The 13,638-nt window shown below is 39.7% G+C and overlaps 1 protein-coding gene across 1 annotated transcript in view; it reads right to left on the reverse strand.

Moving 5' to 3' along the window:
• Window positions 1-13,638, reverse strand: part of GARNL3 (GTPase activating Rap/RanGAP domain like 3) — a 154,332-nt gene that overhangs the window by 65,860 nt on the left and 74,834 nt on the right. The window contains exons 5-6 of the mRNA XM_060154318.1: window positions 7,220-7,319; window positions 5,241-5,359 (exon numbers count right to left, since the gene is read on the reverse strand). Coding sequence (XP_060010301.1) covers window positions 5,241-5,359; window positions 7,220-7,319 — 219 coding nt within the window. The remainder of the gene's footprint in view (window positions 1-5,240; window positions 5,360-7,219; window positions 7,320-13,638) is intronic.

Here is a 13,638-nt window from a genome sequence, read left to right on the forward strand (position 1 = left end):
GGGAAACACAAGAGAAGAAAAGGACCTACAAAAACAAACCCAAAACAATTAAGAAAATGGTCACAGGAACATACATATCAATAACTACCTTAAACGTGAATGGATTAAATGCTCCAACCAAAAGACACAGGCTTGCTGAATGGATACAAAAACAAGACCCATATATATACTGTCTACAAGAGACCCACTTCAGACCTAGGGACATGTATGTAACTGAAAGGACTGAAAGTGAGGGGATGGAAAAAGATATCCCATGCAAATGGAAATCAAAAGAAAGCTGGAGTAGCCATACTCATATCAGATAAAATAGACTTTAAAATAAAGAATGTTACAAGAGACAAGGAAGACACTACATAATGATCAAGGGATCAATCCAAGAAGAAGATATAACAATTATAAATATATATGCACCCAACATAGGAGCCCCTCAATACATAAGGCAACTGCTAACAGCTATAAAAGAGGAAATCGACAGTAACACAATAATAGTGGGGGACTTTAACACCTCACTTACACCAATGGACAGATCATCCAAAATGGAAATAAATGAGGAAACAGAAGCTATAAATGACACAATAGACCAGGTAGATTTAATTGATATTTATAGGACATTCCATCCAAAACCAGCAGATTACACTTTCTTCTCAAGTGCGCATGGAACATTCTCCAGGATAGATCACATCTTGGGTCACAAATCAAGACTCAGTAAATTTAAGAAAATTGAAATTATATCAAGCATCTTTTCTGACCACAACGCTATAAGATTAGAAATGAATTACAGGGAAAAAAACCGTAAAAAACACAAACACATGGAGGCTAAACAATACATTACTAAGTAACCAAGAGATCACTGAAGAAATCAAAGAGGAAATCAAAAAATACCTAGAGACAAATGACAATGAAAACACGATGATCTAAAACCTACGGGATGTAGCAAAAGCAGTTCTAAGAGGGAAGTTTATAGCTATACAAGCCTACCTCAAGAAACAAGAAAAATCTCAAATAAACAATCTAACCTTACACCTAAAGGAATTAGAGAAAGAAGAACAAACAAAACACAAAGTTAGCAGAAGGAAAGAAATCATAAGGATCAGAGCAGAAATAAATGAAATAGAAACAAAGAAAACAAAGCAAAGATCAATAAAATTAAAAGCTGGTTCTTTGAGAAGATAAACAAAACTGATAAACCATTAGCCAGACTCATCAAGAAAAAGAGGGAGAGGACTCACTCAGATCAATAAAATTAGAAATGAAAAAGGGGAAGTTACAACAGACATCGCAGAAATACAAAGCATCCTAAGAGACTACTACAAGCAACTGTATGCCAATAAAATGGACAACCTGGAAGAAATGGACAAATTCTTAGAAAGGTATAACCTTCCAAGACTGAACCAGGAAGAAAAAGAAAATATGAACAGACCAATCACAAGTAATGAAATTGAAACTGTGATAAAAAATCTTCCAACAAACAAAAGTCCAGGACCAGGTGGCTTCACAGGTGAATTCTATCAAACATTTAGAGAAGAGCTAACACCCATCCTTCTCAAACTCTTCCAAAAAATTGTGGAGGAAAGAACACTACCAAACTCATTCTATGAGGCCACCATCACCCTGATACCAAAATCAGACAAAGATACTACAAAAAAACAAAATTACAGACCAATATTACTGATGAATATAGATGCAAAAATCCTCAACAAAATACTAGCAAACAGAATGCAACAACACATTAAAAGGATCATACACCATGATCAAGTGGGATTTATCCCAGGGATGCAAGGATTCTTCAATATAGGCAAATCAATCAATGTGATAAACCATATTAACAAATTGAAGAATAAAAACCATATGATCAGCTACATAGATGCAGAAAGAGCTTTGACAAAATTCAACACCAATTTATGATAAAAACTCTCCAGAAAGTGGGCACAGAGGGAACCTACGTCAACATAATAAAGGCCATATACGACAAACCCACAGCAAACATCATTCTCAATGGTGAAAAACTGAAAGCATTTCCTCTAAGATCAGGAACAAGACAAAAGTGTCCACTCTCACCACTATTATTCAACATAGTTTTGGAAGTCCTAGCCACGGCAATCAGAGAAGAAAAAGAAATAAAAGCAATACAAATTGAAATAGAAGAAGTAAAACTCACTGTTTGGAGATGACATGATTCTATACATAGAGAATACTAAAGATGCCACCAGAAAACTACTAGAGCTAATCAATGAATTTGGTAAAGTTGCAGGATACAGAATTAATGCACAGAAATCTCTTGCATTCCTATACACTAATGATGAAAAATCTGAAAGAGAAATTAAGGAAACACTCCCAATTACCATTGCAATGAAAAGAATAAAATATCTAGGAATAAACCTACCTAGGGAGACAAAAGACCTGTATGCAGAAAACTATAAGACACGGGTGAAAGAAATTAAAGATGATACCAACAGATGGAGAGATATACCATGTTCTTGGATTGGAAGAATCAATATTGTGAAAATGACTATACTACCCAAAGCAATCTACAGATTCAGTGCAATCCCTATCAAATTACCAATGGCATTTTTTATGGAACTAGAACAGAAAATCTTAAAATTTGTATGGAGAAACAAAAGACCCCGAATAGCCAAAGCAGTCTTGAGGGAAAAAAATGGATCTGGAGGAATCAGACTCCCTGACTTCAGACTATACTACAAAGCTACAGTAATCAAGACAATATGGTACTGGCACAAAAAGAGAAACATAGATCAGTGGAACAAGATAGAAAGCCCAGAGATAAACCCATGCACCTATGGTCAACTAATCTATGACAAAGGAGGCAAGGATATACAATGGAGAAAAGACAGTCTCTTCAATAAGTGGTGCTGGGAAAACTGGACAGCTACATGTAAAAGAATGAAATTAGAACACTCCCTAACACCATACACAAAAATAAACTCAAAATGGATTAGAGACCTAAATGTAAGACCGGACACTATAAAACTCTTAGAGGAAAACATAGGAAGAACACTCTTTGACATAATCACAGCAAGATCTTTTTTGATCCACCTCCTAGAGTAATGGAAATAAAAACAAAAATAATGAAATGAGAATGAAAAATGGGACCTAATGAAACTTCAAAGCTTTTGCACAGCAAAGAAAACCATAAACAAGATGTAAAGACAACCCTCAGAATGGGAGAAAATATTTGCAAAGGAATCAATGGACAAAGGATTAATCTCTAAAATATATAAACAGCTCATGCAGCTCAATATTAAAAAAATAAACAACCCAATCCAAAAATGGGCAGAAGACCTAAACAGACATTTCTCCAAAGAAGACATACAGATGGCCAAGAAGCACATGAAAAGCTGCTGAACATCACTAATTATTAGAGAAATGCAAATCAAAACTACAATGAGGTATCACCTCACACCAGTTAGAATGGGCATCATCAGAAAATCTACAAACAACAAATGCTGGAGAGGGTGTGGAGAAAAGGGAACCCTCTTGCACTGTTGGTGGGAATGTAAATTGATACAGCCACTATGGAGAACAGTATGGAGGTTCCTTAAAAAACTAGAAATAGAATTACCATACGATCCAGCAATCTCACTACTGGGCACATACCCTGAGAAAACCATAATTCAAAAAGAGTCATGTACCACAATGTTCATTGCAGCACTGCTTACAATAGCCAGGTCACAGAAGCAACCTAAATGCCCATCGACAGATGAATGGATAAAGAAGATGTGGCACATATATACAATGGAATATTACTCAGCCATAAAAAGGAACGAAATTGGGTCATTTGTTTAGACGTGGATGGATCTAGAGACTGTCATACAGAGTGAAGTAAGTCAGAAAGAGAACAACAATTATCGTATATTAACGCATATAGGTGGAACCTAGAAAAATTGTACAGATGAACCGGTTTGCAGGGCAGAAATTGAGACACAGATGTAGAGAACAAATGTATGGACACCAAGTGGGGAAAGTGGCGGGGGTGGTGGTGGTGGTGGTGTGATGAATTGGGAGATTGGGATTGACATGTATACACTGATGTGTATAAAATTGATGACTAATAAGAACCTGCTGTATATATGTATATATATATATAAATCAGCATGCAGTTATTTAAATACTGGATTTCAACAAATGTACCCATCAGGTGGGACCACTAAATAATAGAACTAACATTTTCTAAGTGTGGTTTATTTTATCGCTTTTTAAATTATACACCGTACTCACCAATTCAAGAATAAGATGTTTTACCCTTTAGGCAGCTAACCAGTTTTAAGATTTGACGATTTGGGACACTGGGTAAATTTTCAAGCAAGATCTCACTTCAGGCAGTCTTGTTAGTGCTCATCACCCTGTGAGCCACAGCCCAGAACTTTCCCCATTTTACAAAGAAGAAAATGGAGGCTCAGATGGCATGAGCAAATTTCTCAAATTCACACAAAATGAGCTTGTTATTGAGGTGATTTGACCCTAGTTTGCTTAACTCCAAACCCTTTGCTCTTTCTAGTGTTGATATGGTCTCTAAAAAATTCTCTAAGAAGCAAAGCAAAAAAGAAACAAGAGAAGAAGATAATGAGAAAAGGTAAAAGATGAAAGACAGAGGTCGAATATAAGAATTAATAGAAAAAATTCAGAACATGAAAAGAAGCAACACCAATGAACATAAAAAAACTTTCCTGAGCTAAAGAAAGACCTGCGTCCTGGAGTTGAAAGGGCTTGCTTTCAGCCCGCTGTCCCCAGCTCAGTGTCCAGAGCCCACTGTGGGCAGGAGGTACTTGTTAGATCTAGGGTTGCTTTTCCACACCATGAAATTGATGAAAGGAGCTAAGCCTCAAAGAAATCCTAGAAGCACAGCTGATTCAGCAGTTGACCAACTGACTCATGGAAACAGGAGCCCCCAGGGGCCGTGCCCATGTAACAGTATCATATTCCTCCACTAAATCTTGTTTCTTTTGGTTGAAGGTGTGCCAGCTCATCACTTTCAGTATCAGTAACAGCGATAATAACATAGTCGTGTATTCCTAGAGGGCAGAGATTGAGGGGAATGAACATGTCTACTTAGTGGCTTATATAGGAAAAATTGCTCTTAAACTCAGAGTGTGAAGGTCTCCCCTGTGAACAGGGTAATCCTCAGTAGCCAAACTCAAAAACCCTTGTAGAAAAAGGCTGACAATGACACTGATTAAACTCTGGAGTGGTGCTGAAACTCCAGGTGCAGGTCTGATACTCACTGTTTTCCTCCAAAGGATTGCACGGTATTGAGGGACACGCTGATTGTTTTGGTCAGAGAGGGTCACCGACAGGAAGAAGGGGCTCTTCTCCGCATCATTTCCAATGTAGTTCTGATGGACTGGAAAAGAGGCAGGTTCAGAACAGTGAAGATGCAGCCGGCTCCTCCAGGCACTGGGAGCAGTGTGCACGGCAGGTGGCAGCCAGCCCTTCCCACAGGATCAGGGAACAGTAATCTCCAGCCCAGTTCAGGACAGAACCTGGTGACTCTACCCTAATCATGCCCTCCTGTTCCCCTTGCCAGGGATGGGCTCAGGAATGAACATGTGACCCAATTCTGGCCAATGAGACAGGAGGAAAAGTGTGTCAAGGGGTTTCTGGAAGGGCCTCCTCACTCCTGAAGATGGCCTTCTTTTCCCCTGGACACGGTGGTGTCTAGAAGTGATGCCTGGAATTGCTGCAACCATCTTGTGACCCTGAGGAAGGCCAGCATGGATGACATCACTAAGCCTCTGACTCCACCAACCCCAGAGCTTGCCCTACCTCTGGGTCTCTTGTTGTTTCCCTTATTGTTTAAGCCCGTTGAGGCAGCTGAAGGCATCCAAACTGACGGCACCACTTTTCTCTGAAGTCATAAGTACTCCAGGCACTATGCTTTCAAGCATTTGGGAAGATAGCAACTTTCCCCCAATTTTTTTTTTTTTTTTTTTTTTTGTGGTACGCGGGCCTCTCACTGTTGTGGCCTCTCCCGTTGCGGAGCACAGGCTCTGGACGCGCAGGCTCAGCGGCCATGGCTCACGGGCCCAGCCGCTCCACGGCATGTGGGATCTTCCCGGACCAGGGCACGAACCCGTGTTCCCTGCATCGGCAGGCGGACTCTCAACCACTGCGCCACCAGGGAAGCCCCCCAATTTCTTTCTTTATAAAGAGATATGTCTTGCCAAATAAGTGAACTTCTTGGAATAATACAGTATCCGATATTTAAAAAGACATCATTTGGGTCTGCTCACTCTCATTTTATAGCTCAAGTATCACATCTTCTACAAATAAATAAATGCATTAGCCTGATAAGCAATTTATCTAACCCATTTCTAATCCTGCCATAGTGATTATATTTCCATTCCCATTGCCTTCTGTCGCTAACCACGCTCCTGTTTCCCACCTTTCCATATATGTTCACATGAGCCCTTCACTTCAAATGTACATCACTATTCATGACAGAGCTCTTGGTATGTGCCAGGCGCCAGGCTTAATGTGCCTCACTGACACTTCTGTTCAAACCTCCTAGGTATGTACTAGTAATACCCCCACTTTACAGATAAGGAATTAAGACTCAGAGAAGTGGGAGGAACTAGTGTTAAGGTCCTATGTTGATAACGGCAGAACCAGGATTCAAACAGTCTATAGTCTCCACGAGGGCAGGGATCACAGCTGCCTTTGCAAGAGCACATTGCCTGGCACATGGTAGGTGATAAACAAATCCTGGTCACCAGAGCCTACAGCGTAATGCCTCTCTGTTCTGCATTGGCCCTGGAGCTCAGGGAATCGTTTCTCCCCCTCACTGCCTTGAACTAAGTGTTCAAGGCCCACTATAGACCGGGTACATGCCTTGTTAAGTCTAAAATTGTTTTGTGCCCTGCAAATTCTTCTCATCTTGCAAATCACTCATTCATACTATCTAATCCTCTTTCACTCCCCAGGGACAAAAACAACTAGCAAAAACTAACTAAATAAAAAATTTTAAGATAAAAATATAAAATAAAATATAAACAACAAATTTAAAACGGAGGAAAACCTACTAGGGCTGAATCTTCAAAGCTTACAAATCTACAAAGTTTACAACTGACCTTGAAATGAAATCCCCTGACCTCAGTGTCCCTAAACTGATAAGTTTCACACATATAGGGTACCAGAAATTATACCAACACTAATTTTCATTCTGAATATCCTTTCTTCCCAACCACTGTAATGACATAATTACCTTGTCCTAAAAAATACTTGAAATACCATCTGGTGTGGTATTCTGGGTTCTCTAAGTGCACGTCTGTCCTTCGCCAAGTGCCTGGCAGAGCAGTTGCATTCTGTAATGGAACAAAGTTATGCCATTAAGAGGCTTATTTAGAAAGTAAACAAGGTAGCAATGAACCGGATGCCAAAGAACCAGAAAAGTCACTGTTAAAAGTGTACAAACAGGGCTGTAACCACATGTTCTCATTAGAAAAGACACCTGTCTAAATCCACATCATAGAAACATGCTGAAGGTCCTTGGGGTGTAGGAAGAAGCACCAGGTGAACCAGTAAGTTAAGTGATTTCTAACTTGAGTGTAACTTGAGTTTAAAGTTTTTCTCCGTTCTGGGCTGAAGTTTCCACAACATTTGGGAGTTGGTGCCCGCAGAGGCACGCCCTTCTGTTTGTTACCCTGTAACAGGCACATTTCACCTGGAACACATCTCGGCAGCATCTTATTTGAATTCATATTCTTTGTAGAATTTTAAAAATTTACTGTAACTCAATTAATGTGGAAAACATGGATAAACATAACGAATAATTCGAATCCTCTATCCAAAGATATAATCATTATTAATGATTTGATATGGTTTCCTCAAATTTTCTCCCTACATGTACATATGTACTTTTCTTACCAAAATGGAATCTTACTGAATATACAGTTGGAAACTCCATTGACATCTACATTGTGCCCTGTGTGTAAGACAGACTGCTGGAACATTCTTTTCTCATTCTGACATGCCTCTAGTGATTTACTGGATGCCTGTGGTCAGTTTCTGTATCATGTTGAAGAAGTTCCCTTCAATTCCAAGTTTATAAAGCAGTTTTCTCAGAAATGAATATTGAATTTTACTGAAAGCTTTTTTTTTTTTGGCAACTATTTAGCGAATAGGTTAAATGGTGAAAATCATAGTCATGTAATGAATTATACCATTGGCTCTTCTTACACTGAATGGTTCTTAGATTTCTGGAAGACACCCTTATAGGTATTCTGTGGATATACTGTATTGCTGGCTTTAAAAAAATGACTTATGTATCATATTTGTTGGTGAGATGAATCTGTAGGTTTCTTTTCAGTATATATTTCTGTCATGCTTTCAGGGTTATATTACTTTATAAAGTGAATTAAGATGCTTTCTGTCTTTCTCATTGCTCTGGAAATAATGACGTTCACGGAAAGAGCTCTAAGTGCCAAGTATTAGGCCGCACACTCTACATGAATTATCTCCATAGTACCTCCACCAACTCATGAGATAGAGTCGATTTTATCCCCTTACTTCCAGATGAGGAAATTGATGCTTAGATAATTTAAGTATGTTGCCTAAGGTTGCAGAAATATAAGCAGTGGAGCTAAAACAAATCAGTTCCAATGTCAGAGGGTTTTTCTTCCTTTTTAAAATCTTAACCTTACATCATCTTCTGAGTCTTTTATTTAATGTTATGCCTTTTTAATCTAACAAGGGGTAAAAAGTAGGTTAAAATTCTTAGTATTATTGTGGCTTTATTGAATTTTCTTGACTTTAAAAAAATCAGCGATATATATATATATATTTATATCCCTACACACCCACACCCATTTATATAAATTTTTATTTGGCAGTGATTTTAAACTTACATAAAAGTTGCAAGAATAAGAGGAGTGCAAAAAGCATCTGTATGCCCTTTACCAGATTCACCTACTCCTAACATTTTATCCCATTATTCACTTGTTCACTACTCTCTATCCCTCCACACACACACACACACACACACACACACACACACACACACACACACTTTTTCCCGAATCATTTAAGACTAAATTGCATAAATAATAGCCCTTTATTCCTAAATACTTCAATGTGTATTTCCCAAGAATAAGTATCTTCTTACATAACCACCATAAATCCTAACTATTTTAAGTATGGCCTACTTTATAGAGGATTTCAAAGATACAGAAACTTCCTATAGCATTTTAAGGTGACAGTTACACAGGAACACAGTATTTACTTGACATCAACAAGAATGTTAGGAGGAAATATTCTGATGAGCACATTTTCCAGACAATCAAAGTTTAACATTGCAAACACCCATACTAATTTTATCCCTTTTAGATAATCATTTGCTCAAAGGTATTATGCAGTAATGAACTCAAATTCTTCTATGCTGCAGATGTGCCTGAACATGCCCACAGGGTTGAATGAGTCTTGAGACTGAGAAATCCTGAATCATTTTTGCATCAAATTCCAAAGCCCACAAAAGCTCCTTGTTGCTTTCCTTGTTTTGTTTTGTTTAACCACATTTATACTTGTGGGATGTGAAGGATGAAGACTGTATATGGCCAGGATATTGTGAAGAGAATTTAATCAAAATCCATGTATAACACCCCCATTTTATCTGAATGTTCTCCAGTATTTGACTTTAAGCAGGGAGTCCACACAATACAAGCACTCAGACTACAAACGAGATCCATAGTTTTATATAATGCTTGTGATTTTTCAGAGTCTCTTCCAGAGTGAGTTTAATTAATGAATGAATGCTTTTCAACTGACTTTCCTTCACTTTCTAGGTTAAATTGGTGAAAGAACACTGACAATAAAGAAGATGGATTCAAAAAAAAAACTAAAAATTTTGAATTGCAAATATAAATATAAGCTGGTTGAAAAAAGTTAAATCATACAAAAATTAAAATGCTTTTTTTCCCCCCAACCCCCATGTCCTAATCTACTTCCTTGCCATATAATAACCATGTTACCAGATTGGTTTGGATAGTCCCAGGTCTTTTTATGCATTTACAAAAATGTGTCTATACATATGTATACACATTCACATACATATACATATATTTATGTATATATGTATACATATGTATATATGTATATATACATATATACATATGTATACATATATATGTATATATGTGTATATACATATATATACATGTATATGTATATATGTATATATACACACATAATCTGTTTTCATAAATGGGATAGTTTTATAGGTATTACACTGAAACTTATTTTTTCACTAAAAAAAGAAATCTTAGAAATATTTCTATTAGTACTTACAGATCTACCTTGTTCCTTTTAACAACTACATAGTTTTTTAAAAAAATTAAACACTTCAGTTGAGTATAGATGTGTAAAATATGTAAACATAAAAGGGTAGAAAGTTAAGGTCCTCTAACTTCTTTCCTGACCTCCCATTTCCACTCCAGAAGCAATTACTATTAAATTCTTAGGTAACCTTTTGGAAATTTTCTTGAATATTGACAAGCAAGTTTATCTTGTTTGTTGTTTTTAAGGAAATGGGATGACATCATACGAATCATTCTGGAACTTGCTTTTATGTCTAGCACTGTATGGTAAACGTTTTTCTATGGTATTACATTTACCTGTACCTCATTCTTTCTAACAGCTACTAAGCATTCCAGTGTCTAAATCATAATTTTCAAAATCATTCCTCTACTGATGGAAACTGATGTTGTTTCCAAGTGTTTTTATTTTTTTATTTTAAAATAACGCTACAATACACATCCCAGCAGTAGAACTGCTGGCCAAATGGTATACACATTTTTAATGATTGCTAATTGCCTTCCCCAACTCATTTACATGTCCCCCAACAGTGTGTAAGAGAATCCTCCCCATGCTAAGGAAGAGATCTATAAAAAGCTGAAAGATCGTCCCCTCTGCTCCACCATATACTAATTATACATACAAGTAAGCTGTAAGGGAGGTTTCCAGGGATCCACCCGAGGGTCACAGTCATTTTAATTAATAATCTGAATGAGCACACAGATGGCAGGATAAGCACATCTGAAGGTAATATAAAGATTCTCACTGGGTTAGCTAATAGGACAGGTGACAGAATCAAGATGTCAAAAAACCTCTTGACAATTAGCAATTACAGGACACTCTAACGAGATTAAATTCAGTGTGGACACTGCAGAATCCTACATTTAGGTACAAATACAAATTGTACAAGTAAAGGGTGGAGAAGGCCAGGTGCTACAAAGTAGGAATTCTCTCTCTTTTTTACCCAGTAGGAGATCGAGGCTCCGTGACATTGAGTCATAAACTGTTTAGTGGTAGGGCTGAGGTCTGAACCCAGGTTTGCTTGACTCCAAAACTGTCTCCACTATACCATGATGTTGCCTCACAGCTGAATAACAGCATATGTGAAAAAGACTGGAGTCGGGGGTAGCACATCGTGTGTTCGTAATGAGTCCTCGGGCTTCATGAAAAGAGGAGCGTGTGCACAGCAAGGAAGGGGATGAGCCGGCCTCACTCTGTGGCCGTGAGGCGCACCTGGAGCCAGGTGTTCACTTCCGAGCACTTCCACTTAAAAGGTCCATTAACCGCCTCACATGTGTCTAAGGAGCAGCAGGGAGTGTGATGATCAGTGGAACTGAGTCCATGTCTTAGGAGAAAAACAGCAGATGTCTTGGAATGCTTAAAGGCCTACCATGCTGAAGAAGGCTCAGCCTTACGCTATGGGCTCCAGAAACCATAAATAGAAACTCTGAGTGGAAAATATAGACAGATGAGTTCTGTTCAATAAAAAGAACTTTCTAGCAATGAGAGATGCCGAAAAATGGAAGTAACTTTAGGGCTGTGGTATAATGGGAAATTTATATTTCAGCTTTGTCTCTGGCTCCTGGCACAGAACTCCTAAAACCCTTGGCATTTCCTGAGACATAAGGGTGACAGGAGCATCTTCTGCTCCAATGAGGCAACTCTTGGTGGGCCCCTAGCTAGCTTCAGGATGGGGCCGGTAGCTAGAAAGACCAAGCTTGATTACAAGCTTGGCACTTTCAACCCCACCCTGCAACCTTACCCATGTGAGCTTCTGGGTTGGTGACTATATCAAGGTGCTGGGAGGGTGGTGCACCCAAAGAGGGCAGGGGAGCTCTGTGCCCCCATCCCCCATCCCTTGCCCTCTGCACCTCTTCCATTTGGCTGTTCCCAAGTTGTATCCTTTTTTTTTTTTTTTTTTTTTTTTTGCGGTACGCGGGCCTCTCACTGTTGTGGCCTCTGCCGTTGCGGAGCACAGGCTCCGGACGCGCAGGATCAGCGGCCATGGCTCACGGGCCCAGCTGCTCCGTGGCATGTGGGACCTTCCCCGACCGGGGCATGAACCCGTGTCCCCTGCATCGGCAGGCAGACTCTCAACCACTGCGCCACCAGGGGAGTATCCTTTGTAATAAATGGGTATGGTAAGTAAAGTGCTTTCCAGAGTTCTGTGAGTCATTTCAGTGAATTACTGAACCCGAGGAGGGGGGTTATGGGAACCCCTAACTTTGTAGCCCAGTTAGACAGATGTGTGGGTACCCTGGGGACCTGACACTTGCCACCGGTGTCTGAAGTGAGGGTAGCGTGTGGAACTGAGCCTGAAACCAGTGGAGTCTGACGCTACCTCCAGGTGGTTACGGTCAGGATTGAACGGAATTGTAGGGGACTTAGTTGGTGATGGAATTGGTTGGTGTCCCGAGGAAAAAACCTATCAAGGGGGGAGCAAGTTTCCCTTCACTGGAAATATATTCAGGCAGGGACAGAGGAGCTAACTGTTGGCAAAGTTGTTGCAGGGGTTCATGCCTTGGGTGGAGGACGGGCCTAGATGAACTCTGCGGCAGGAAGGTGTGGTCCATGAATGGAGGATGGGCCTAGATGAACTCTACGGCAGGAAGGTGTGGTCCACAGATGGATGCTGATCTGCCAACAGTCTGTGATGAAGTAGACAGCAGTGGAGAGCAAGTCTTAGGGGATTAGCTTCCCTAAACAGAACCCAGACCAATCCGGATGTTACTGATTTTGGTAGTGAGTTGTATGAGGGGGTGCTGCAAACTGGTCATACGTAGTAGGACCACAGAGAGTCCTGCAACAGATTGGAAATAAAAAAGCAAGCCCTTCACCACACACAGGCTGAGAAGCACTGCTCGGAGCCTGGGCCTCACCGTGACGTCCTTATGACACGCCCCCTGTGTGTTTTCTCCACAGGAGTTACCAAAATTTGCAATCATCCTATGTATCTGTGTTATTTATTGACCACTCTCCTGCCCGTCTGTGAGCCCACGGGGGCAGGGACCTTAGCAGTCAGCAGTCTTATTCATTCCCGCATCACCAGCGCTCAGCCTGTCTGGCACCGAGAAGTGATCCTGCGTGTGGGTTGAATGAATGACTTGATGTATTATAGGAACAGCACTCCTGATATAACTTATGTTTTTGGTAATGGTGAGCTAGGCTATTCGACCAAACCTCCCACTGAAGAAACTAAAAGCATTAGACAAATATTAAAGTCATCTCCTTAAAAGCACTGGAGAGCTTACAAGATAGTAAGGAATTACCAGTCAAAACAAAGGCAAGTGGGAATCCGGAAAGGTAAGTGGAGCATGGAAATTCTCTTTAGTTTGA

This window comes from Lagenorhynchus albirostris, chromosome 7 (assembly GCF_949774975.1).
Source record: "Lagenorhynchus albirostris chromosome 7, mLagAlb1.1, whole genome shotgun sequence".
NCBI lineage: Eukaryota > Metazoa > Chordata > Mammalia > Artiodactyla > Delphinidae > Lagenorhynchus > Lagenorhynchus albirostris.